Source organism: Falco biarmicus, chromosome 5, assembly GCF_023638135.1.
Source record: "Falco biarmicus isolate bFalBia1 chromosome 5, bFalBia1.pri, whole genome shotgun sequence".
Classification (NCBI taxonomy): domain Eukaryota; kingdom Metazoa; phylum Chordata; class Aves; order Falconiformes; family Falconidae; genus Falco; species Falco biarmicus.
This window is the reverse complement of record NC_079292.1, coordinates 88,917,739-88,945,169: the sequence shown is the minus strand read 5'-3', so window position 1 is coordinate 88,945,169 and position 27,431 is coordinate 88,917,739. Positions and strand designations below refer to the sequence as shown.

Below are 27,431 nucleotides of genomic sequence, written 5' to 3'. Positions count from 1 at the left end.
CGGCCCTGGCAGGAGACACTGCTGTCAGCTAGCAGACCTCCGACACCTCGAACCCTGCACAAAGCAGGCTGTGCATTTTTAAAGCTTTCCTTAGTTCTTATTTCTTTCTGCTCGTTCCTTGGGTAAAAGACCTTTCTTGCCTCAAGGACCCCTCCATTCCCACAGAGCCCCCCATCGGTGATTCTTCCCACGGACTGAGAGTGGGAGGTCCTGGCTCTTGCCTGCAGCATCCTGGACCCTCCGGGGTTCCAGAAGTGCTGGCTCACACCCACTCGGGCAGGAACTCCAGAAATCTGGCTTGTTCCTGGGAGCTGGAGGCGTAGGAATGACATGGGCTGCGGAGGTGAACGGGCTGAGTATCAAGCATGCTCCCCTCCTCCAGGACCTCCTGAAAGGAGCCAGTTGTGCCCTGCATGGGCTTCACGGCAGCATCCACCCTTCAGTTTCAAAGCAGCTTCTCTGAGGCCAGAAAGGCCACAAGGCAGAGGCAACTTCACTGCTGCCGAGGACAGCCCCCACCTTGCACCTCCAGTCTCTGCTCTGTCGAAGGGGAGCTTAGTGGGGTGGCCCCTGGCCACTGTCCCAGACCCCACAGCCTGGCTCGGCACATGCAGGCACACACGCATGCCCTGGGCGGTCCTCGGCGTGCAAGCTGCCTGGCCGAGTCGGCAAAACATCTATGATGCGGTGCCAGCGAGGACTGGCCGGGAGCAGTGGCAGGTGGCCCCAGCACCCATGGGTGCTCGGTGGCACGGGCATCGGCCCCGGTTAGCTCCACGGCTGGGGGGGCTGCACTTTGGCTTACAGCTCGCTAAAATTAGGGATGCCCGGTCGGTGCAGATAAAAATACATCCCTAAGTATGTGAAACCTTTAGGGAGGCAGCCAAAGAGCACATTGTATGTCTAACCGGGCTGAGCGAGTGTGCAGCAATTAAAGTCCCAGGGAGGCGTTCTTGGAGTCCTACCTGTGAAAGCCACCTCTGCAGGAGTGACCTTTGGTTGTTCCCTATTTGGGGACTTGCCTTTTAGTCTGAGGAGCAGTGACCCCCTGGGAAAGCAGATTCAGCAATAAACAGCCTCGCCGGGCAGCTCAGGTGGTGGAAAAGGGCAGGAAGGTGGGATCAACATGGGACTAACGTGGTTTCTCAAGTGGTAGCTGCTCACCAAGCTTCTGCCCCTTCTCCTTGACAACCACGATGCTTCAGGACCCCTAATTCACCAGGCTGAATTATGCAAGAATCCAAAAAGTTACTAGTGGGGTACGCAAGGGGATGCTAGAGGAGACAGCACAGCATTTGGAAGGAGAGGTGACCCCCTCTACTCCAACAAACTGCCCACCAGCTTGCACAACAGAGAAGCCAACTGTAGCGTAGAAGGCATGAGTCCTGCATAAAGATTCAGATCTTTTGGGGAAAGACCCTAGGTTTTTGCCACCCCCTCCTGCTGTTTCTGAAAATAAAGCCCTAACATTTTGGGATAGAAAATCATCATCATTACATCAACCAGGTTCTGACCATCAACATAAACTGCAGCTTTAAAGAGAATAGGAGAAAAACAGCAGAGAAACACAGATTGCTTGAGGGACGTTCCCTCATCACCTCCTGTCGCTCTCCTCCTTGCATTGCTTGAGTTTTGTTCTTCCACTGCTACTAGCTGGGGAAACAGAAAGCTCCCTACACTTAAATTTACTCATGGTGGCTCTCATGGAGACCCAAACATCCCCAGAACACTGCCTCCCGGCCTGAGCCACTGGGGAAGATGAGCCTTTACTGGCTGTGGGAGCTCCAGGCAGCTGCTAGAGAAGTGGGAAGAAAATCCAGGCCAGAAAGCCATAATGTCACTCCACAATGACAACTGACCATGCTGAGACACCCACCCCTCCCATCCCCATTTGTAACCCTTTCTGCTGGATGGTGTCTGCCATTTAGCAGCAAAACTCACACCAAATGCAAGGTTTGGCACAATCAGCATTGTCCATGGCTGGAACAGGAGCATGGTCAGGCAGCTGGTGATGCTTCTGTTGCTCTATAATCTAGAATTTCAGAATGACCCTGTGGGACTTAAATCACCCGAAAGCTTCCCAGCATCACACCTAGTTCAGATAACTACAGTAGGTGTGGAGGTGAGACATTCTGGCCAGGAGCTGTTTCTTTCCACCCCCATTATTCAGATTGCCTGTAACTGCTGACACCACCCGAGAGGAGGTGATGCTGCTTACTTGCTGGTACTCAAGCTTCACTTTGGGCTGGCACCTCTCACATCCCAGAGGGCCAAGCAATCCCTCGTGCTTACCCAAATTCCAGTATAGCTATTACCTGAGGGACGTGGGAGAAAGGAGGAGTGTTCCCAAACCCACACCTCCTTTTCCCAAGGCTGCACAGGACACAGTTTGTGATCCTGTGGCTGGACAGTGTGCATGGCAAAGGCTTCGGGCACATGAGGAAGTCTGCAACACGTGCATGGGATATGAGCTTACAGGCTACTGGGATCTTCACTCATGCTCTCAGCCAGCTCTGCCTGCCCAAAGCTCCTGCTGTACCTCAGGGACTGCATCACCAGTTAAGTCCCGTTCTTCCAGGGCAGTTTCTCCCCTCCATCTCCCCATGCAGCTGTTGAAGCTCAATTACTTGCTATAGAGGCTGACACAAAGGCAAGGGATCTGGCTGGCCAAGGCTTCAAGCGATATGAATTTAAAGGAAGGAGGAGGAGGGGGAGGAGGAGGGGTTGTGTTCTTACATTACAGTAGCTTCTCTCCCAAGGTCCTGAGCCAAGAGGATTGTCAAGATTAGAAACATTATCTGCATTCAAATCCCACTAGCTTTATGGAATCAGAAAATACTGTAAGGGGATATATAAATGCTGGATACTGTAATGAGCAGGGGGCAACTAGCCAAGCTGCTCTGCCTCTGGCATACTCTGTATTTTGCTGCCTTATGGATTCAAATACAGGTGTGGGAATACATCCTCACCTAAGCAGTGGTCAGATTCAGCTGCTGCAGTGGAAAGGAGAGACAGCAAGGGCAGGAGTAATGTCCAGCCCCTGCCTAGCTTGCATTTGAGAAAGCCACCGTTGGTACTGACACGCTGCAAAGGTCTTCTGCCTCCAGGTGCTGCCACGGTGGAAAGAGCTCCCAAGATCTCACATTGCATAAAGATTTCCCCAGTGCAAGGCCCATGTGCTCTGTGGATGGGCACAGGTTGTACCACTCAGCTTATTATCCCATTAGCATGAAGGTCCCAGTGAAGGAGGCAGGCTTCCCGCTGCGCTCCCAGCTCCAGCCCCAGGCACATGCGCACATGCACCCTCCTATATACACGCACCATTGCACATCTCGTCTTGAGATGAACCTTTGCAGAGGCACATCTCCAAACACTTGCAGCCACAGTACATACCCCTCCCAAGAGAGTCTCGCCAGATACAGCCACACAAGCCCTGCCACACCAACGGGCACACCTCCAGCATTACTGTGACCTTTTTTGCCTTCCAAGCCCTAACGAGGTGCACACTCCCACAGTCTCACCAAGAGGCTTTCATTCCATCACCCACGTTTTCTTGACACTTTTACCCTTTCCCAGCAAGATCCCATGCTCACAGCTAAACGGCTGCACCCACACCCTTCCGACGAGCTACCTTCTGCATGCTGACATACGTTCCTGCTGATCAGTGCCTCCTCTCTTGCAAACTCCCCCGCTCACACCCAACCACTTGTCTGTGGCAGGTGTTGCAGCTTTTGTGCACATTTCCGAGCTGCTTCAAACACCCCCAAGAAACCCTAACCATCTCCCGTGGGCTTGAACTGCCTGGGCTTTGCCTGGCACGTGGCTAACAGGTATGGGCTGGACTGGACGTGACTGAAGAGCCTTCTTCCCTTTGGGCTTTCTGTGTTTTTCCTCCGGTCACCGTGCAGCCAGAACCTCAGGTGTTGACTCTGAGGAATGGTCTACACAACTACCAACAAGCGGGGACACGCTGACAAAGTCCCCAAAAGCTGATGATCCTACAGGCTCCATCCTTTTGTCCAGGAAAAGCAGATCCCCATGACGGGGAGCAGAAAGCAGCTTCTCACCACCACCTGCTTGCGGATGGCTGGGGAGCTCACAAGGGGTGTCCATCCCTCCCCGCGTTACTGGGTACCAGCTGCTCTCAGGTGCTCTGACATGGACAGCCATGGCCTGAGCCAGGAGATGGGATGCCAGACCAGTCTGACCAGTGCTTGGATGCCTTATCAATGGATGTGCACAGGCCAGTGCTCTGCCCTGTCCAGGCAGTATCCATTGTAAGCACAAGCCCTGAACACGCAGCCTCACCTTTTTTTCAAGTCACTGGCAGAAAGCAAGGAAAGAACAGTGAGATCACCTGTTTCCCGCATAACATGAGCACCCCTTTTGCCTCAGATGGTGGTATTTCCCCATAAAGACAGCAGAGCTGGTAGCCACAGTGGGATCAAGGCTGCAGTGATGCTGTGGTGGTGGGTGGAGAATAATATGTCCTTCTGGAGAACTTTGGGACTGGCCTGGGGATGTGTATTTGGTGGAAGAAAGAAGACAACCACGTTCTCCATTGCTCCCCTTTGCCTAAGCACCCTGATTGCCAGGGTTCCCACCATCATCCCCCAGGATTTCAGGGAAGGGCTGGGCATGGGGAGCTGGCTGGCCCCATGACACCTTGGCGGACAGGCAAGGGGGCTACCCCACTGCTTTTGCTCCCCTATGCTTTCAATTATCCCTCACTTTCACCATGGCCGGGCACAGGCAGAAGCTATTTATAGCAGAGAAGCCAAGGGGCTGCACAACTGTGGTTGCAGCGCTGCTGGGTGACATTCAAACTGGCTTTGAGGCTGGAAGGGGATGGCCAAATGGGTCCTGGGGGAGCATGTTCCTCATAAATCAGCCCGCCATTTCTCTGGATATGGCTTTTCTTCTGCCCTCCGCCAGCCTCCCACCGCTGAGCACAGGCAGCTGTGCCCTAATAGGGACATTCCTGTCCCGGAGGCCCCTGACCCCCCACCCCCATCATCCCCCCACATCCGGCAGGGTTAGGAAGGGGAGACAGCAAGAAGACTGTCAGCATCGGAGGCATTCATGGAGCAGGAAGGGAGAGGGAGCAGGACGGGGTTCTTACAGCTGCTTGGTGGTCTCAGAGCATCATTGCTGGCTTGGATGATCTCTGGCATGCTTGTGGTGGGGATAAGTCAATCATCTGGTGAGTAAGTGGGCTCATTTCCCAGGGTCACTGCGTTCTCTATGGAGCCCATCTGGAATTCACAGGGTCTCACCCGGCCGCTCCCACCATGGGGCACTTGCAGAGCGTCTCTTCTTTCCTCAGATATCTATTTTCACAAAACAGGCAGGAACCCGATACCTTCAAGAGGCCCCTTCGTCAAAAATGGTGTGAACGGGGGGCAGTGGTTTTGCAAAGCTGCAAGGAGGCAAACGTGAGCGTGGCTGGGATTAAACTCGTTTCTTTAGGAAAAAGAGGGGACTGGGAACTCGAGGGGTGACTGAAGCCTGGACAGGAGATGTGACTTAGAGCATTTCATAGGGGAAGGGACTGCTTTTGCACAGCCACAGGTCCCTCTGCTTTATTTTGCTGGAAGCCTGCTTTGGCCACCCCGTCACATGTATGAAGGAAATGTGGTGCTGCAGTGCCCTGCATTCCATCCAGTTTTCAGCCACTGCTGCCTGGCACCAAACACTTTCAGAGCTAAAATGTCCATAGTGTCCACATGTCACACTCTCCCTCAGGAGGCCACTGAGACACAACTGAGGAGACAGTTTTTGCTTTGTGTTGGTGGTACAGGTCTTTCTCCCAGCCATGCCCTCTGCTTTGGTGCCCTCAGTGTGGTTGGGAGCCCTCTCCCGACGCCCAAATGACAAACAGCAGCTAACAGCATGTGGTATCACCAGCAAACTCGGTGCTGTGACACAGTGGGAAGGAACTCAACCCTTGTAGCCTCCAGGCAGCGTTATCTCAGCAAGGAGGCAGCATGTGATGCATTGCACCCGTTGGTGCTGTCCGAAAGCAGAGTGTGGGTTGCTTGTGTCTGTTGTGCCATGCTAGCAGGGCACGATGCCCTTTAGATATCCTGTGGTGTTAATGCTGCTAATGTTGGGCTCTCTGGTTCCTCCCACAGCTGGCAGCTCAGGTCCTGGAGCCCAGGAGCATTGGCTTCGGGATGGTGGACTCCAAGAAGGATGCCAAACTTGCCAAAAAGCTAGGTGAGTCCCATGTCTGATATCTCTGGAATAGCTTGGAGAGAGAATGGGAGTGATGCCCAGCAGCCAGCCCTGTAGAGGACAGCCAAATCATTGTCACCAGGATGGGGAGGGTGACTCCGTTGACCACCTGCCCTCCCCAACATGGGCAACATCAAGCTGGGGGGTCAAGGATGAAAGCGATGAGCCGAGAGCCTTACAGCAAAAAGCTTCCTGGCTGGGAGTGCCAAACCAAAACCAAGTGGAGAAGAAAGCCAATTCATGCCATGGCGATGACAGGGTGGAAGGTCACAGCTCGCTGAGCAGGAACTGTAAATAGGTGCCATGGAGTAACTCCGTGCTCTTCCTACGCAGAGACAGGTCTGACACAGCATCTCAGAACCAAAACCTACAGGGAAATCACACAGGCTCCCAGATGTCACCAGCCACATGGCAGGGTGATCCCCGGCCACTAACAGAGGAGCCACAGCCTTGCAGTGCTTTGGGAGTCAGGTGCCAACCCTTTGCTCCCCGGAGCAGAAGAGGAAACCTGCTGTAAAGGTGAACGACTGCTGCACTGCCCACCCCTGTAAGAGCTGCCATCCAGGGGCTGGCAGTCCCTTCATATTTTAGCCCCCAAAGCAATATGGGAATACATAAATACAACATTACACAAATATACCACTAGCCTGAAGGTCAGAGACTAAGCATACCGGACTGTGCACCGGTTGCGGTTTTCTTTCCTAGATTAGAGGCTGTGTATGCTGGTGGAAGCTAAACTAAAGCTGAGAGATTCTGCCTCTCCAAGACGGAGCAAACTACCCCGTGGTGCCCTGCCACCGAGATGCTTTGGCATCCAGCCCTCAGTCCAGCCATCCACCATGCAAACCTGCCAGCCTGCCGTCTGCAGCACCTCTGCCATAGGTTTCTAACCCTTTTGCCAAGGCTAGCTAAGCCCCTGAGAGTTTGAAGCTCACTTTGGCTTTCAGGTCACTGTTTATGTCCACATAGTTCAGCCTTCTCTGGGCAGTGAGCACAACTTACATCAAAATCCATTTCCATCTAGTGACAGGCTGTTAAAATTTGGGATGTCAGTTAGAGCCCAGTATTACTTACTGCAAGATAGAGAGCCAAGCTAAAAAAAGTTCCTGGTACAGAATTTTTCCAGCTGAGGCCAACCTGTGACCTGAATTAAAAGTTCAGCGTTTGGGAAGGGAAGAATCTAGCACAAGTTCTGGCTGGGGTCTGTCCCTCGTGCCATAAAACATCAGGCAGGAGATTGCACAGGGTGTTTCTAACTGGACCAACACGGCGAATTGGCAATTGCGTTTTCCCAGGAGGTGTTGCTAGAACAACAAGTAAGATACTCCATAGTAAAAATGTTTTTAGTGACTTGTTGACCACATTATGTTTCCTGTCTCCTTCTTTCAGGCTTGGTTGAAGAGGGAAGTCTCTATGTCTTTAAGGAGGAGCGGCTGATTGAATTTGATGGGGAACTGGCCACAGATGTCTTGGTGGAATTCCTCTTGGATGTAAGCACAGATAAGCTCAGAGCTAGATAAAGCCTCTTAGAGAAGACTGCAAATAATTTGCTGAAAACCACAGGTTTATCTTTATTTGAAATTCCATCCCTGTTTGCTACACACTGGTAGAGATGACATTTGCCAGCTTCCCAGATACTTGCCTGACCATGAGTTCCCAGGAAAGCTGGCACCTTCATATGCCACCAACCACTTATATCTGAAAGATGTTCTGCTTTCTTTCCTGTTTATGAAGGATTTGATTGGAAGCAAATAACAGTGCCACGTAACTGACTGCTGGTCACCCAATCTTACTCGGCAAGCTGGCCTGCAAATGCTTAGCCATTTGTAAAATCTCACTTTTTTTTTTTTTTAAAAGGAAGAGTTATTTTTAAAAAAATAAAAATCTAAGAGGTAGCATTCTCAAGAGCAGCTAGAAAGACCTCAATTTGTTGAAAAAAGTATATGCTGCTGTTTGCCTCTTCCTAGACACGATCGCAAAAACAACGTAGTGTACTACTGCCTTTTCAGTAAACTTTCTGAATTGCACGGCCAGAGTTAGAGAAGATTAAGGTCCCAGGATTTAGTGCTTTTGGGTCATTTTGTGCCCAGGCACAACTACCAACTCACTGTTGTGCCGAAATGCAAAAGAGGTGCTGACTCCTTCATCAATATGTTGCACTTCTCGTTCTTTATGTTTTATTCCTAGGAGAGGCAACCGCCCAAAAACATGGTCTTTGCTTTCTAGTGGAAACATTTTACAGCAGCTTGGCTCTCCTTTGATATCAGGCTCCCTTTATGAGCAGCCGCGCAATAATGCAGATAAGGGAGGTCAGATGAGCAGCGGAGCTGGCAGGGTTTGTTTCCCAGGGTGGCACCTTGCCTAAATGTTCACCCACAGTGCAGGAGCGCTGTGGGGAGAGGCATGGCCAGGGAAGAGAATCAGCTCCCTAGGACCTTAGCTCTCCTATGGCAACGTCTGTGCTGCGTGCATCAGATGTTGTGGCCCAAACAGATGCAAGTGGCTTCAGCGATAGAAAGGGGCATCTGCCCCACCAGAAGTGGCACAGACAGGGCTTTGCTGTGACGCCAGCAGGGGTGGGCTCCCTGGTTCCCATGGCTCAGGCCACTGTGGAGCAGGGAGCTGCACCGGCTGCTGCGGACACAGCAGAGGCACAGCCTCACGCCGCAGCATCTCCTCTCGCAAGGAGAGCGGCGTAAGGCTCTTTGTGAGGTTTCGCTTGCTGTGCTTTGTGGTGTGCCACTGAAAATTCGTGCTCTGTGAACAAAGGTAGAGAACAAAGATTTCTGTTTGTGTGTTTTCCACTCAAGAGGGAAAATACCCAGCAAAGCAGGGAAATAAAAACAAACACAACTGTCGCTCCCTGGCAGCCTGATCTCAAAAGAAAACAAACCCAGAGGTTCCCTACTCCTCTGTGAGCTCTACAGTGGCCTCTCTGCATTTTTTGTACTAGCAAAGCCACACCTGATTTACACCAGTATTGCCGGGCAAAATAATCAGACCGAATCTTTTCACCAGCAGTGACTAGTTAAGAAAACAGAAACAAAGTCTGAATCAATGACAGGCTGAAGCAGCACGTAGGTCTTCCTCGTCAACACTGTGAGGTGACTGGGGCCAAAGCATAGGCTGAACCTGTTCTGCGTAGGAGGATCAGCCAGGCAAATGCACATCCAGACTTTCTGTGGCTCCCAAATGCTGTCTGGCCACCCTCTAGCATGCTGAGTTTAATATTTTCCAAGAGCAAGTCCTTTGCAATGATCTCTTCCAGCAAATGACACTTGAAAACAAATATATCCGTCATTCACAGAAGCTCATATTCCCCATTCCAGCCCCTTTCAACTGCTCTCCCTTCTTCTCAGCCTCACTAAAACCAGCTGCATTGCTGCCCTGCTCTCTCTCGTCACAGCAGGTCCCTCAGCATCCATTTGGGTTACCCAGAGCTCACTCAGCTTCCCTCTTGATGCTTCAACCTATGCAGTGAGCCTACTAACGGCTCCCTCTGAAGGTGACCCACATCTCTGGGTCCCTCACGTTACAGCAGAGAGCACTGAGTAGGGCTCCCAGCAGCAGAGAAACTGGGTGACCTCTTTCTCCCCACTTAGGCTGCTAGTGACACATCCTGCCAGGCATAGGTTGGTGCTGCAAACCGTTGCATTATCAAATGCATTTGTCATGGCAGCTGCTAGAAGACCCTGTGGAGATCATAAACAGCAAGCTGGAGCTCCAGGCCTTTGACCAAATCGACGAGGAAATCAAACTCATCGGCTACTTCAAAGGAGAAGACTCTGAACGTAAGATGAATATGTTCCTCACGGGGCTTGGAGCCTGGCTGGGGGCTCCAGGGGCCAGGCACTGGTTCTGCATGAACCTTAAGGGTGTGAGGGGTATGTGGCAGGCTGTGACAGTGCCAGAGTTGCCCAAGGACGAAATGGGGTGTAGACAAGTTCCTGCTGTTGCTATGCCTGAGCCCATTCCTACACCAACAGTGGTGACCCGTCTGCAAGGGGGCAATGATCCAGGGGCTCCTGAAGCCAGTCTGCCTCACCCCAAACCAGCTGAGGTTACAGTTACACTGGGTGAGCACCTAAAAGGAGCAAAGCTCTCCCTCTTGTAAGGAGTCAGCCCAAAAGGTCGAAGAAAGAGGGAGGGAGGCAAAGGGAAAGAGGAGGCTGCACATAAAATACTAACGAGCCCCGGCAGCCTCCTCTGCCAGCCCTGTGCTCTCCGGGCGGTGCTGGCAGCATGCACCCCACGCCTGCAAGGCTTGCTTTTAGCAAAAAGACAGGTATTCTTACCTGAACAAGCAGCCACCAAGTCTGCTGCACCACAACAGTCCATCCACCTCTCTCTTCAGCTTCCCCACCCGCTCAGAATGGGCAGCTTGGGCAGGTAACGCTGTTCGGTAATAAGTATTTTGAAGAAAGGTGGGGAATACCTGTTGTAAAGAGCTCCCAGCAGGCTCGGAGCATCCTCCTTGACCCCAGCTGAGAATCTGATACCAATAACAGTAAAAATGCCCCTGGTTCCTGCCCCCTGCCCCCTCCTCCTGCAGCAGGGGGAGCGTGCCTCATGGCGCTTGCTGACTGTTTAGGGAATGGCAGCAATCGCTAATGCTGGAGCAACTCCATCTTCTTCCCAGGCTGAACTACTGCTCGTGCAAGAGGGCAGCGGCAAACGCCCTTATCAACAGCCCGGAGCTCTAGCCCCCGGACCTGCTTCACAGGGCTGCTGATTTCAGCCCCAGTTAAGCGTGGCGTGCTGGGATCTGCAGCTTTCCTAAGCACTGTGGGTCTGTGCAACGTGTCCTGTTCGCCTCACATGAAATGGTCCTTGTTTGTAAGCCCTGGAAGGGTGGAAGAAACATAGTCTCATCATCTGATGTATTTTGCAGTAATTTATGTTTGTTCTTCCCTGATGCCTTCTGTGCTGATCAAAGCACGGCCAGCTGTCTGTGAAATCTTTTCTTCATTCCCTTTTTCTCCATCCAGATTACAAGGCATTTGAAGAAGCTGCTGAACACTTCCAGCCCTACATCAAATTCTTTGCCACCTTTGACAAAGGGGTAAGCATCCACAGTCTCCAGGGGAGCTCACAGGCTCCACCACCTGTTTTCCAGAAGCTCAGGCTGTTCCCAGATTTAATATCTGGCTCCAGCTTTTCGTTGTCAGTGTTCCTGTAATCTGTGGTATTGGTGTCCGCGTTTGGATTTGGCCCTGTCACAAGAGGCTGTTCCTGCAGTGTGGAGGCAGGTCCTGATCCAGGTTTGGACACCAGCCCCATTAGGTTTGTGGGACCTTGATCTGGCCTTGCTCTGCCCTCAGTGCTTGAGACCAGTAGTGCCGAGAGCATTGGTGTGTTTTTAATCAAGGAAAACATCCGTTTTTATTTTGTTGGCCACCCCTAAGAGTGCAAGCACCTTGGCCTCAGCTCTGCCACCAGGAGAGATGCTGGGCAGGCAAAGAGGCACATCAGGCTCCTCACCTCTGACCATCTGCACTGCAACAGGTTGCCAAGAAACTGGGTCTGAAGATGAACGAGGTGGACTTCTATGAACCGTTTATGGACGAGCCTGTTCACATCCCTGATAAGCCTTACACAGAAGAGGAGCTCGTTGAATTTGTGAAGGAGCACAAAAGGTACGTAGCATATGGGACCCTCCTGGCCATGGGAAGCAAATGAAGGTGTCTGTCATCACAGGCTTGCCTCTCTAGGGCATCCCTCTCAGAAAAAATTAGGATAACGACCACTTTTTGGTGATTTTTTGACCCAGGTTTGAGCTTTTGGCTGGTCATTTCTTACCACCAGAGGTGCACCTATCTGTGCCACCATCAGAGCCCACCACCATGGGGCTGTGACAACACAGCTACCCTCCTCCTCCTCCCTGACCAGTCCTCCCCCAAAGAGCAGGGAGGCCTGCAGGCAGTGGAGAGCTGAAACCTTGCCCTACTTGCCCATGTTTTTAGTTTAGGTCCGTACAGAAGATGATCTTCTCCAAGGCCTCTCAAGCCAAATCCAAATTCTGCCCAGTCCCAACTTTCCCCAAAACAGTTTCACTAATGGTACATCCCTCTCCTGATGTCAGATATGTCTGTAGGTGGGCTCTGAGCTTGGGCCAAGCTCGGAGGAACCATGATGGATTGAGAGGCTCCTGGTGACCACAGGCACATAGAGGAAGGCACTGCTGTTCTGGCTGTGCTGGGCCTCATGTGGCAATGGTGCTGAGCACCTACAGTGTTTGACATCTCAACAGGAGCTGTGGATGCTCCATGCTTTTTGCAGTCAGGTTTATTGGATAGTTTAGGTGCTTAGGGACTCAGCTACCAACAGTCTGGAAGTGACTGGAAAGGTTGATCCCGTGTAAAAGCACAGGGTTAAATACAAGGGCACCACCACCGATGAAGTGCTGTATTTTTACACCTTTAAAAATACAGCACAGGATAGTGACACGGGCTGTCTGCTGCTCCTGCAACTGCATTTTGCAGCAGACGATCAAGGGACCAGAAAAGAGTGCAAGAGAAGCAGGGCCATCAACCGGGGTTAGGGGACCCCAAACCGGGCTGAGCTGGAGGTTTGTGTTCGCACACAGGGGTTTAGAGGCAGGAGGTCATCTCCGGAATCCACAAGTCACCAGACTTGGAAACAGATCTCTGCTTTTTCTGAAATATGAAGGGGTCTTCTATCTCCCATGTACTCAGAGGTCACTTTGCTGACCTCCTGGACTTCCTGACCTCAGTCCTTCCCATCTCTTTTTCCCAAGCCCTTTCTGTCAAGCAGCAGCATCAGGAGGCTGATTAAACACAGGCAGCTAAACGCCAGGCTAATAAGGCAAGGTCTTTGCCAGCACAAAATTGTAGTGGAAACCCCTCGCCCCCCCTTACATATTTCATGATGCTGCCATGGCAGAGGAAAGACTCTGGGATGACAGTGATATGTTCCCAGCAGTTAGTGCTGGAAGTCCCTCAGAGAAAAGTGCTTCTCCTGCCTTGCCACCAGTAAAAGGCCTAAAGCTGAAGGCTGGGAGTGGAGTTAGGCACGGAGATGATCAGGCCTGTCAAGAAAAACAAAATGACCTCAGCAGCTGCCACCTGCTTGTTCCCTGTAGAGAACTCAGCAGCATCTTCTCCTCTGCAGGAAGGTGTAGAGGACCACTCGCCTCGTCCCCCTCACACAGCAGACTCACTCCACCCCAGCCGGCGGGCAGGGGCTATGCCTCCACTGAGCTGCAAAGCCCTGCTGCCACCTCTCCATCCCATAGCAGGAGCCCCGTCACCTCGCTGGGAAAAGCTCCCAGTGGTCCGCAGTACCAGGCCCTTTGGCATGCTTTAAACAGCCCTTCCAGCGAGGGCTCCCGGCTGCTGTGCCCAGGCAGGCTTCACCACCTCTTCCTCCAGCCCCGCACAGAAATCGGGATGTGCTGAGCTTTCGCTGCAGCCTCGAGGCAGGAGCTGAAGCAGGTGCCCAGGAGGAGCCCGTACGCAGCCTGGGCAGCTGCAGGCGCTGGTGAGAAAGCTCATCCCTCCCCAGCAGGTCAGGAAGGCAGCGTTCAGCACGGTGGGGTGACTCTTCCAAGGCTGCACAGCCAGCTGGGTGTGCAGCTGGGGATGCTGGCCAGGCGCTGTGACTCCAAGGGCTCAATCCAGATTTTGCAATTGTGCAAAAATTTGCAATTGTGCCAAAAAAACCCGTGCAAATGCAAGTTACACGGCAGCTCCTCTGCCCACAGCAAGAAGCCTCTGTGTTTACGCCTCTTTCACACACAAAAAGCTGGGGTCGGACACCCAACTCCTACTCCCGTTCTCTGTGATTATGGTGTAGAGACGTGGGGGCTGGATTCTGCTCCCACTTACTCACCCAAACTCCACTTACCCTGTTCCCTCCAGCACAGGGAAGTAACCAGAGTAAATCTTGAGTAACTCTACAGAAATCAGTACACGTGGGTGTGAACAGATCCTTCTCACTGAGTTTCCTTCCTCCAAGAGCTGCTCCCAGAGAAGGGCTAGAGAAAGTGGCTTGAAAGCCAGGTACAAGTATGCATAAGTACATATTACGCATCCACCCGACACAATCTCCAGTTTCTGACAATCAGTAATGAGGAGACATGCTGGATCAAAAATTCTATCCCTGATCTTGTGCTTAGTGGCTATTTCTTTCGTTTCTATAGTAATTTTTTATCTCATTTCTATTTTGATGCTGAAAGTATCCAATTGTAATGGGTTCACAGCTGAATTATGCATTGCATCAAAAGAGCATTCCTATTTGTTCTGTTTATATGTGCTACCTAATAATTTCGCTGTGCACCTATCAGCTCTTGTGTTAAGAGGAACAATGACTAGCCATTCCCTGTTTCACTTTTTTCTTTTTTACCATTCCCGATTCTTTTAGACCCCCTGTCAAATCCCTCTTCAGTCACCTCTTTTACAATATAAAGAGTTCTGCTCTATTTAATCTCCATCAAACAGAGGTCATTTCATACGTTCATTCACCACTGGCATGTTTCCACATCCCTTTTTCAGTTGTTCCATATCATTTCTGTGATGAGATGACCAGAGCCACACGTACATCCACCCTGGAGGTGCGTAGTGCAGCTGTCCATCACCATAACAGTATGGTGTGTTTTACTCCTTAGTCACTTCCCGACTGTTTGTAACCTTCTTTCTGCCTTTTGCCTGTGGAGCTTCTGCTTTCTCAATTTGTGACACCCAGGCCCCTTTTCTGAGAGGCAGTAATTAATTATAACTAATTTAGAACCCATTGTTGCACCTGTCTAATCAGGGTAATTTTTCTGCAAGTGCGTTACTTCCTATATGTCTATCTATCACGCAGACACTCAAGCCTCAGGAGATCTCTCTGTCTCTCCTCACAGTCAGGCCTGTGTTGGTCGTCAAAGAATCGAATATGATAAGCAAATGCCTCCATATTCCTATTTCCCATCTTTTTCAGATTATATGAGAATATGTTATGCATACGACCATGCCAAAGCATATGCTATGAATCTTGATCAGTTAACTCCCTCTGTTGTGAAAACTGACCATCCATCTCCCCCCTTCATCTCCCAATGTCATTCAGCCACAGGAGGACCCCTCCTCTGATCTAACTGCAGCTCAGCTGCTCTGAGAGCCTGCAGGAAGGGACCTTGTCCAATGGGCCTCTGAAGGCAGCTCACTGCATGGACCAGGACACCTTCATCCGCTCATTGACTTGCTCGGAACTTCAGCAGATCCATGGCCATGACTTTCCTCTTAAAGGCCATGCATCTCTTGTGCCATCGCATCATATTCCTTCAAACGCCTGTTAACTCTACTTTTGCTGGTAGCGTTACGCCCATAAGGAAGTTGCCCTTCCAGATCTGTGGCACTAGGAACCTCTGAAAAATGCTCCTTGTTTCTGCTGTAAGGCAAACTGAAGTGACAGGTTACACACCTCACTGATGCCACCTGGTTTTGGCATCAGAACGCTGCTGCCCCCTTTACCAGTCTGTTGTAGGACCTCACTGACCAACACTTCTCTTTGTGACAGCTCCTGGGGCTGGTCAGCCAGGGAGACAGACTTGCTCTGCTGGAGGAGCCAGTCTCTGGTGCCACAGTGAGCAGAGGTGCAAAGGATTACCTGGGCTTGTCTACTATGACCTCGTGTTCCTTTGGTGCCCCTCTAACACCCCAGCCAGCTCTCAGCCTACCAGGCTCTCTGCCAGGCTGACTGCTGCAGATGTGTCTGAAAACATTTAATTTTTTTTTTTTTTTTTGTCCTTTATGGACTACTTCTAAAAAAATTGCTTTGGCCAGTTTTATGTTTAAGATTTTCTTGTCAGTGGTTGTTAGGATCTAAATTTTCTTCCCTGAGGTTATTCTCTCTTCTTTACTGCAGCAGAGTTTGGGAGGATTTTTGTGGTGGAATTATGCTGGGGTAAAACCACGAGAAAAGGGGAACAGAGCCCACTAGGAATGTCCCAGGGACTGCAAGACAGAAGTGAATGGGTCACCTCATGCTCTCAGGGTGGACAGGACAATCTGCCATGTGTGGGCTAAATCACCAGCACATGCCAGCACAGAGAGGCGTCTCATCTTCCCAAGCACAGTGGCTGCAATGACTCCATGGGGGCAAGGGCAGGGTTTTATCACCATAAATAAAAGCATAAGTTGACCTCCTGTGCCCCTGTCCTTGCATTCAAAACACAGTGGTTGACGGCACTGACTCCAGCCACCGACCCAACGTGCCACGGTGACCTCCCCCGTGATGCTGGCAGCGTCATGTGTGATGGTGCTGGGCATGTCCTCAAAGAGCGTTTCTGTCTTCCTTCCAGGGCCACCTTGCGGAAGCTGCGCCCAGAAGACATGTTTGAGACGTGGGTAAGCATGTGTGGGTGGGAAGCCTTGCATCCCCTGTGAGCTTCCAACAAAAAAACACTACTTGAGACCTCCGGCTTCTGGCTGGGCAAAACATTATCTTTCCTTCCTTGGAAAGCCACTTTCCCTCCTCTGGGAAGAAGGGAAAGCCTTGGCTGTGATGCCCAGTGCCCGAGTTCGAGCGGTGCGCTCAACTCCTTTGCTCAACAGTCGTGGACAGTTGAGCTGGGTCCTGTTTGCTCTGCAGAGGGAACTGGACAAGCTAACCAAGTGTGCTAGGCAGGTGGTGAGCCCCTGCAGCAGCCGTGATATAGCGGTGGAGAGCATCCTCGGCAAGCAGAGCATCCTTCCCAAGGATGCTGTCTCACTTCATGGGCATCAGTGCTGCTGGTGGGGTGATTTCAGCAGCCTGCTCACTGGGCAAGCTACAGAGATTGTACCGAACAGATGACTCATGGAAATTGTACCAGAGCAGTTGTACCACTCAAAATGCAAGTGAGGGCGGTTAGTTCAGTTAATTATATAGATTATGGAGCAAATCGTGCATTGACTGCACCTCTCTCAGTGTGAGCAAGCGCAAGTCAGCGATTATGAGGAACTAACCAGCAGTTTGGCACCTATCACACAGAGAGGACTCTCCTGGTCTGCAAGGGTGAGGAAGGGTGGAAAAGGAAGGAAAATCTGTGCATCACTAATTATCCTTTTGCCATAAGTGAGTACGATGTTAATAGCCACTCAGGGACCTTCAAGTGCCAGCTAAATGCTGAAAACCAAAGCTGAACATGTGCTTTACAGGCGCTAAAGAAAATGCAGTTACTCCTCTAAAAACCTCGGCACATTTTTAACAGCATTCAGAGACCACCTTGCTTGGCTGTGTAGCATGAAACACTGCGGGACTCTGAAGCACCAAAACCTTGGGAGTCTTTAACACAAGGCAAGGAGTAATAAAACTGAACCAGGACCTATGAGGCACTTAAGGGCATGATAGCTTTAAATTCTGTTTTGAAATACAGATCCTGTATAGAAGGCAGCTTCCTACATCCACCTGAAGTCCCTCAAAGTTTTTTCATGGGGTTTCAGTGGGACCCAAATTTCACACACAGTGGTTTTGCTTTCATGCTGAACATATTCTAAAATAACCTCAGGAAAAGTGTGAATTCTCAGCGGTGGGCTGTTCGCTTTACCAGCAGCCTGGGAATACGGAGCTTGCCTCTGCTACAAGCACAAAACTCGTACCTACAGGAGACAACAGGCTGGATTCTGATCTCGCTGCAAATTCAGAACATCCTCGGTGCCTTTACTGGAGTTACTCCAGTTTTGTTTGCTGCCTTGGAAGTCAGAATAGACCTATATTATATAGCTGTGTATGTAATTATATATCGTGCATATATATATATATATATATATGTATGTATGTATTTTATTTTGCTGTCTGACAATGCTGCCAGCAAATATGGAGAAAGAACAACAGTGAAGGTTTTCCCAGCTGTAAATGGTCTGAATACCAAGTAAATCTGCCTAGAACGCCTCGGTGAAAACATATTCCCTGAAGATGCCAGCAAAGGCCCAGCATCCGCTATTGTTTTTAAAGATAATGTTTTCCACTTAATCTTTCAGGGTTTTTTTTTTTTTCCCTTTCAGTTTTTGATGGTGACTTTGTCACCTCTGGGCTCAGAAGGGAAAAGAAATTAGCATTTAGATGGGAATTTTTTTCCTCACATTAAAACCAATTGAAATGGAAACCAGGACTGGCAGCGGGCGAGGAAGGCGAAGCCGATCCGCGGGATAATTCAGAGATGACATTCATAGCAGGCGGATGATGAACCAGCTGGCAGACCCATTGGCCTTTGCCAATTTTGTTACCCATTACTCACGCGTCACGGAGGAAAGCAGTCAGCCAGGCCATCATTTCTGTCCTCCACTCACTGGAGCCCCGAAATGAGCCTCCCACTCCATTCCCTTCGCTGCTGATGGAGACCTGCACCTAGAGCAGAGACCCGCCACCTTCTGAAAGGGGCCCAAGTGAGCCACCTTGCCTCTCACAGTGTGAGGAAACCTCCTTTGCTGGCCCTGAAGGAGCATGCTGGGGGGCTGAGCATGGTGCCAGGTATTTGTTTCCCTACAATCCATTCCCTGGCAGCTGCAAATCTATGAGGGCAGGTGGCCTCAGGCACAGACGGTGAGCCCATACTCCCATGCTAGAGAGCCCTTGACCTTCTCTGCTGGTAAGGTTTTGCCCCACACCATCAGATGCTCCCTCACCTTTGCCATCGTGGTGCCCACCTCATTTTTAGCTGAAGGCTTTCAGCATCGCCAGCCCGATGACCCGCTTTGGTGTCTAATACCTCCATGGCTTGGCCTCACCTCGGCTCCCATTTCTGGTGTCTTGGTGGGGCTCCAGTCAAGCCTTGTCGGGTTTGTTTGATGACATCCCACTGCTCCTCATTTCCAGCAACCACCGGGACTCTGTCCTCCCTTCACGGCCCATCAGTAACGGTTTTGTTGTTTCCAGGAGGATGACATGGAGGGAATCCACATTGTGGCCTTTGCCGAAGAAGATGACCCAGGTAGGAGGACGTTTTCCTCTGTGTGTGACTCTCCGTCACTCAGGACAGCGCAGCTTCATGTGCTTTGGTTGCACTGTGGAGCCTCGTGCCCTGGCTGGGAATGGGAGCCCCAGCCCACCGGGCTGGGGAGCTGGGATGCTTCTGGGTGTTCACACTAGCAGGTGTGCCAGCTGGATTTAAGTTCTGGATATAAGCAGCCAGCTGACTGGGATAAAAATGTCATAAGTCATTCCCTCCATCCTGGGGCCAGGATTTGCTCCCTAACTCTGCTTCTACCTTGCTGTGTGGCTCCAGGAAAATGCTGAGGGCTGGGTGTGTGATGGGAAAGTGGGAAACCCGTGGGCATCAGCTCCTAAAAAGCCATTGTGTGGATGCTTCTCGGTGCCATCGGCATGCCAACAAGCTTTGGCCTCTCGGGGGCTCGGTTCCTCCCTCGCCACAAGAAAATAGTGACATTGTTCCCCTCCATGGAAGGATTACGAGTCTTAATTCATGTGTAACTAATTTCAATAGCCGGGGAGGATGCTTGAAATTAAAAGCCTTATTATCAGAAGAAAGATCTGGGAGACAGCATTTTAATGAGAACTATAAACAACTCCTGCGTGTATGGTGGGGTGAGGGAAGTTGAAAACCCCACAAGCAAAACGTGCCTGCGTGTTTGCAGGAGAGAGCTGCAGCGGTTTGTGTGTCGTTTCAGATGGGTTTGAGTTCCTGGAAATCCTGAAGCAGGTTGCCAGGGACAACACCGATAATCCCGACCTGAGCATTGTCTGGATTGACCCCGACGACTTTCCTCTGGTGAGTGGTGGGGGCTCCTCGCCTTTCTTGGTTTGATTCATGGATGGAGAGTGTGTGCGTGTACCTGTGTGTGCACAAGTGCAGGAATTGCCCCAGGGAATTTGGGACGGGGAAGGACGGGACACCCAGACCACGGGTGATCCCTGAGAGCAGCTCGCTTGGGTCTGCCTCCCATGAAGATGGTGTCTTGGGAGCATCCCCAGAGTTGTCACTTTGCCGTGTGTGGCAGCCCGAGCTCTCTGGGTGCACCCATGGATGCGCGCTCCCTGCAGCGCAGCCCAGCCGGCGGAACTGATGCAAAGGGTGTTGCAGACACCCTTGTCTGAGCTTTGTTTCTCACTCCTGCAGCTGATCACTTACTGGGAGAAGACCTTCAAGATTGACCTGTTCAGGCCACAGATTGGAGTGGTGAACGTGACTGACGTGAGTAGCTTGTGCCCAGAAAATCCAGCGCTCCAGGATTATGGTGCTAGAAAGGATGGGAGTTGAGGTCTGCTGGAATCACGGGGATTCCTACTGTTAAGTGCAGGTAGACCAGGCGTTTTCCTCAGGGAAAAAGTGTAAGGACCTCACCATTGGCACGTGCAGCAGGGTTCATAATGCCTCCAATGCCGGGCTTCAGGGCTTGGGTCTGAGCATGTTTCTGCAGCCAAGTGGCACACAAGCCGCATCGGCTGAGGCCAGGACCAGCCCCTGTGGCCTGAGCTTCAGGGATTTGCCCCGTTTTTGTTTCAGGGTCTCACATTTCCACCCTGACCCACAGCGCGCTGCCTTGTCCATGCCCTGCTCTGCCTGCACCTGGCTGGGTTGGTGAAGCAACGTGTGACGGGGCAGGGGAAGCAAGCCATGCTTAGGGGAGGGGAAGAGGAGGAAAAGAAGGGTGGGTTTGCAGCAGAAGCAGAACAGCACAGCTTGAGTGTAGGAGGGAAAGATGGTCCCCAATAGATGACAGGGAGAAACTGCACAGCTTGGAAAAAAACCCAAATAAATACACAGCTTTAATAAGAGTACAACATCAACTGGTAACGGAGGGGTCCTGCTGGGATGAAGAGGGTATGTTTGGGTCCATGCAGGCCCCCCTCCTCCTCCTCCTCAGCTAGTGCTGGAGGGATTTGGTGGGAAGAGGAGACATGTCCACCCCATGCCCCGTGGCAGCGTTGGGTTCCCACCCCACCTCACAGCCGGCAGTGCTGCAGAGGGAGAACTGCACAGGCAGCTGCTGCTTGGGCACAGCCACGGTGGTGCTGATCCCCACAGCACCCACAGCTGTCCTGTCGGGCTGCCTTTCTAGCACCTACTGTTTTTACCTTCAAGCCAGAAAGCCATGGGGCTGATGTCAGGTTGCTCGCACACCGTGAGCTTTTAAGGCAGACGGGAGAGGGACCCAGCTGACCCCCACCAGCAGAGATATGGGGAGAGCTGCTGAGCGCGATGTAATGTGCATCACAGCCCTGACACACCTGTGGAGAGAAACCGTCTTTCCTCTTTCTGACAACAACAGTCCAGATGATCAGAGAGCACATAGTGCAGCGTGCTCCAGCCTGGCTCGCTTATTACCTTAGGCTATTTTTGATGGTTAAGTGCTGGGTGTTTTAATCTCTTTCAAATGAACCTGTGTGGGTATGTAAATGTGTCTGGAAGCAGAAATCTTTCCACTGCAGAAGTGTTTGTAATTTGGTACATGACTTTGTGTTTGAAGCTTCAGCTGTATGGGAATCTGATGTTTCATTACAAGAGAGCAGATAGGGACTTAGAGTTGGGACAACTGTCTGGGGCTGGGCGCTGGTCCTGGCCCCACCACCAGTCTTGCTCCCAGCCCCCACATCCTCTCTCCTGTACCTCCCCAGAAAAAGAGGGGTGGTGAGGCTGTACTAGATGATTGTGCCTCCTGTTACAACAAATGCTGCAAGAGTGTAAGATGGGAGACGTGGTAGGGAAAGCAGAGCGATGGTGTTATGAAGAAAGTGGAAGCCCTGGGTCTCGCCAGTCCCATTGAGGGGAATTAGAGGCTGGCCTGGGAGTCACGGCGTGGACGTGGCGCTGGCTGGGTGTGAGAGGGGCTTTACTTGTCAGAGCAGCATCTGCCAGACCATGGGACGGACACTGGCAGTGAGGACCCAGTGGGTTAAGACTTGTTAGCAGAATTGTTAAGGGAGAGACAAAAGGGAAGAGGGCCAAGATGGCACCTGTCACCAAAGATCATGAGAAAAATGAACAGACAAGCCAGAAATAGAGCTCAAGTCTTCCAGTCTTTTCCCCTTATTACTAGCTTGCAGTATCTCCCTTCATTATATTTACCGCAGTTGGCCATGTTTAAGGCATGTCAAAGCTACATTAAACAGCTATCCATGGGAATTCATGGAAGTAGGATTGTCAGCGGCAAGACAAGCACATAGAAAGCAGTGTTAGGCAGGAATATATGCCTTACTATCCAGCAGTCGCTGAGAGACCTGTAAAAACTCATGCATTATCTAGCTTTGATACAGTAAATGTTTCAGGTTGTTGATTATAGTATTTGCAGTTTTTATTTCACTCCTCTTAAGTCTGTTTTCTATTCCTCAAGAGAGAGAGATTTAAGAAAGTTCTGGGTTGGCGGGTGATATCTAAAGCAAACAGTGAGCTCATTGCATTATTTCAGTGTTACATCACCGCATTCAGCCAAGTTACACAGGTACAAAGTGGGGCTTGCGCAACGGAGTAAAAACAAACACTGCTGTTGGCTTAGGTGGACATAACCCCTGTGACCCCATTGCTTCTCTAAAAACCTGCCAATACAAACAGCAGGGCTCCCAGTGGCCCCCACCAGCCCATCACAGCGTGGTGGCTCAGGACCAGGGCCACGATGCTCTGCAAATTATCGCCGCTTCATTTGCACAGCATCTTGCCCAGGTGCGATGGGCCCACTTCCAGCTGTTTAAAGGGGTCCCTTTTTGCCACACAAACGGTCCTGAGGTTTGAAGACAAGACCATTTGCATGAAGCAAGAGCTGTGGATCTTTTTTATTACAGTTTTGGGGTTTTAGGAGGAAAATATTGGAAGGATAAAACAGCTTTCAATGAGCAGAAATCGGCCAGGCTTTTTAGCAAGCCATAAACCAGACAATTAGGTACCGCAGACGGGGAAAAAAGCGGGTGCGTTTGCAAAAGCTAGTCGTTATCTTCTGACATATGAAAAGCACTTGTTTCTGCAACATCAAACGCTAAACGAGGTAACCTCACAGCACCTCTGGAAAAGAGGAGGCTGATCCTATTTTATGAAGGGGAGACAGTGAAGGGAAAAGTGTTTACCCAGGCGTTTACCCAAGGAACCTATAGCAAAACAGAGAGAAATCTTTCATTTCCAGGCCTCAGAGACCACCTAAGCTATGTTTCCTGTCCCCGGGTAACAGCCACGGTTTGGACAGCATCTTCTCACTGCAGTTTAGACGGCATCTTCTTACTAAATCCCCACATCCCCTCCAGTCTATGGAAGCAATGCAGACAGCTGGAAATAAAGAGCAGGGGGCACCTGTAGTCCAGGGTATCGGTGGTTTTCACCATGCTTCAGTTGGAGTGTGGTTGAGATGATCTGAGGAAAGGCTCTTCCAAGAGGAGGAACCATTATCACATGTGGAGGGTCCAGAGCAATGTCCTGAGGAAAAGGTGATGGTAAAAAGAGGCTGGAGAGAAGGGGTGCTGACAGCAGGGTGCAAAGGCTCAAAGGAGGAGGTCCCGGAAGGGTTCTGGAAGGGAGAAGGAAAACGCTGTGATGTCCTGTGAACCGGGGTGATGCAGGGGGAGCTCGCATAGGTCTCTTTTTTCTCTCTTTGTGTAGACCTGGAGTCTACAGACCTGGCCAGACAGGGTGAGGATGACGCATCAGGTGGGCGACGCTTTTGCTCACAGGTGTAGGTGGTGCAGGACAGGAACAGGCAGCGGGCACACATCTAACAGGGCAAAAAGTACCACACATCCATGTGAACCCACTGCCCAGTCCCACTGCCCCCAGCCAACGCGTGGGTGGAGAGACACGGTGGCTGAGCCTGCCCACAGGCTGTGGCAGAGAGGGAGCTGATGCCACCCCCTACCCCTGCATCCCACCTCGGGTCCAACCCTTACCCCACCAGTAGCAGCGAACCTGGCCACTTCCCTGTGTCTCTGAGGTTGGCTAACCCCCCCCCCCCCCCCCCCCCCCCCCCCGACCTGTCCCTGCAGGCTGACAGCATCTGGATGGAGATCAGGGATGATGATGACCTGCCCACAGCCGAGGAGCTGGAGGACTGGATAGAGGATGTGCTTTCTGGGAAGATAAATACTGAAGATGATGATGATGATGATGATGATGACGACGACGATGATGATGATGATGATGATGATGACGACGATGACGATGACGACGACGATGACGACGATGACTAACTGTGACTCTGTGCTGTTTGACTTGTGGGGGCTGAGAGCCCCCCCGCCCGTGGCAGGTCCCTCCATCGGAAGACCTGTGTTTGAGCGTCAGCAAGCACCGCTGCTCCTCTTTCCCCCCCTGCCTCGCTCTCCCTGCCCTTGCCGTTGCCGGGACCCCCCGGGCCTGATTCTCAGCGGTGCTGAGCGGCCAGGACTGCCTGCAGGCACCCAGCACCGCTGCAAATCATGCCTCCTTAGTAAGGACAATAGGAATCTGCAGGGAATCTGCCCCGAGTGTCCCAGGGCAGGAGAAAAGTGTCTGCCTGCTCGCTGCCAGAGGGACACAGGGAGCCAATTTGTATTTTCCATGCTCATCGGCCCAGCACTTAACATCCAAAGACCAAATCTCCCTTCAAGACATAGGGAAGGTGACTGTAAAGTTCAGTCCTTTTATTAAACACAATGCCCTTTGCAGCTACTCTGCCAAGACCACTCAACCCTGCAAGTTCTGCTGTGGGAGCCTGTAGCTACTCATTAACATGCTAGGAGCAGCAAAAAGCTTTGGGAGGGGAGGAAGGTTTTAGGGACGCTATTTAATTTTTCAGTGATCCCATATAAAGACAGGATATTCTTGTCTGGCAGCACAAGGTAAAACCAAACACCACGGTCCCTGTCTGAACCTCTTTCTTCTTGAAGGCTCAGGCCAAAGCTAGGGTAAGTGCAGGTGGTGGGATATAGGACGTCAAAGCTTGTGAGCTCCCGAACTGTTGGAAAGGCTGATCCAGGTCTGAGCCCACGCTCTTGTGGCTGAAGATCATGGCACCGAGCCAAACCATTGCTCTTAACCCCAAAGAAACACCAGAGCAGACCCCAGGCCAGCTGCAAACATCTGCAGCCAGGGCTGGGCTGGGCCAAGCTTCCCTTTTAGGGGAACCTCAGCTGGATTGAAGGTGGTGCACATGAGACAGACAGCACACTCCTGCCAGCGGAAACATTCATAGGGGCCCACCTTGAAGCCCTCCTATGCCACATCACCTACCAGCTTTAGCTGACTTTTAACCCAAAGCCTGCAGAGCATCTTTTCCCATGACCAAGATGCTGGGAGGGAACACATCCGTCCAACCCTATCAGATGCTGGGTAACGTGCGTCGGGCAATGAGCAGCGAAAGGATGCAAGCTGTTTGGCGTTTAAGTATTCAGTTGCACAGTTACTCCCTGCTTAGAGACTCGGCTGTCCCGTGGTAGCCTGTGAGAAGCCTCTTTTGACTGCAGACAGAGAAGGAGCTCGGTCAAGGGGGTTACTCACAAAGCAAAGGGTCAGCAACTCAGTCCTGGCAAGCGCAGCACCATCCATGTGCAGGTCACTGCCACAGCGTTAGGTCTCCCTGCTTCCCCGTGCCGGCAGATTTCAGTTGTCTTAGCTTATTAGGTTTGACAATAGTGCAATGAATGGAGAGTTTGGAGGTAGTTTTATCTTTATAAATACATTTATAAATATGTTCTCCAGTCGTTCAGACTTGTTAGCATAGGTAGGGTACACATGTCCTCTCTTGCTACAGATGAAAAACATTGTTCTGACCTATCTTATACTGGCTTGTGTCAGAGGTAAGTGACGTTAGGGGAAATAAAAGTGCGAGGGACAGGAGAATCAGAGCTCGTTATACAAATGTGAATCAGCCTGATGAGAAACAAGGTTTACACACTATATATCTCCTTTATCAGATGAACTGCAAAGCAAGATTTTATAGATTATTTTTTTTTTCCTGCCTGTTGATCAGTCTCTTTGACTCTCTCTACATTAGCTGAAATAGAAATTTGAAACTACTGGTATAAAAAAGTACCGATATGTTCCTATGTGTGCCATCTCCTCTCAGTGGAAATTGCCAGCACAAACAACACACAGCTGGATATCTGTGCATCTCTATGTATACGAACGAATGCTGTGCTTATACGATATACGACTGTAGGCCACGTTAGCTCCTCGTGGAACATCAAACATTCAACCCGTGATTCTAAGGCACAGTCTGTGAGAAGAACAGACAGGACAGCAAAGCCCCCAGGTCAACTATTTGCCCTTTCTTGCTTCTTTACGATACACAAGCACCGCCTGGAAGACTCAAACTAAGTGTGTTTGGGGAGAGCATCCACCTGGTCACACTGGGGTTATGAACAACTCATAACTCCCCATCCCAGAGGACCTGGTGGAGACCTCCAAAAGCCTTAAAATGCAGAGTGTGCTCTCAGCCTCGAGGTCTCCTCCTCTCTTCCATTCACCCCCTCCTCTCTCCTGGCCCGAGGGGTGCCCAGCACCCTCCTTCTGCTCTTTTCTTTCACCTGTTTCCTCGAGAGCTTTGCTGGAGGACCCCAGCTCAGAGGGAGGGAGCAAGCAGCACTCAGGGTCTCGTTGATGCACACCCGTAAGGAGCAAGAACAGGCAAAACCAGCCCTTTGGTAGTCTCCTAGTCTGTGGTTAACGGACAAATGCTGACCTGAGAAAAGTACTTGTTTATCTCTACCTTGGGGCTATTCCCAGGAGTAAAACGTGCACAGTTTCACCCTGCGTAAGGTAACAGCCTGGCCAGACGCTGCAACTCCAGATCAGTCACTGCAAAATGCTGTGAATTTCTATAAACCTAAAGAATAAAGGAAGAGTTGCTCTATTGCCTTTCCCAGCTGGCACTGTCTGGGACATCCCGATTGCCTGGGTACTTTCCATGTACCTCTCCCCCCATCTGTTCTGATGCGCCCCTCTCTAGATGCTCCGAGAGGCAGAGCTTACACAGGCAGACCCTGCAAACAGCACTACACACGTGTTCAAGTGCGCACGTGTTTCACAGGCATGCATGTGTTCCAATGCATAAAGCAACAGCTCTGGGGGAAAAAAAGTAATCCATGTAGTGGTGCTCAGGCTTATACAGAGGCCACTGAGGCTGGCGGGCTGGTGTCAGTGGTTTATGGAAAGTTTCCCTGGAGTTATGAGAAGAAGGGTTGATCTTACAGCTGCTGCTCCTTCAGGATGCCAGCTCAGCCCTTGATGGGACAAACCTTTCCCTCATCCCCCGCTATGGTTTTCATCATTCTCTTCGCCCAGGAACGGGAACTTATCATCA

At 51.1% G+C, this 27,431-nt stretch overlaps 1 protein-coding gene across 1 annotated transcript in view; it reads left to right on the top strand.

Moving 5' to 3' along the window:
* CASQ2 (calsequestrin 2) overlaps window positions 1-26,997 on the top strand; it is a 34,779-nt gene extending 7,782 nt beyond the window's left edge. The window contains exons 2-11 of the mRNA XM_056342059.1: window positions 6,135-6,219; window positions 7,627-7,727; window positions 9,917-10,028; window positions 11,226-11,299; window positions 11,743-11,873; window positions 16,538-16,583; window positions 19,093-19,147; window positions 19,845-19,945; window positions 20,294-20,368; window positions 24,139-26,997. Of these exons, the coding sequence (XP_056198034.1) occupies window positions 6,135-6,219; window positions 7,627-7,727; window positions 9,917-10,028; window positions 11,226-11,299; window positions 11,743-11,873; window positions 16,538-16,583; window positions 19,093-19,147; window positions 19,845-19,945; window positions 20,294-20,368; window positions 24,139-24,342 (984 nt within the window). The 3' untranslated portion in view covers window positions 24,343-26,997. The remainder of the gene's footprint in view (window positions 1-6,134; window positions 6,220-7,626; window positions 7,728-9,916; window positions 10,029-11,225; window positions 11,300-11,742; window positions 11,874-16,537; window positions 16,584-19,092; window positions 19,148-19,844; window positions 19,946-20,293; window positions 20,369-24,138) is intronic.
* Window positions 26,998-27,431: the final 434 nt, after the last annotated feature.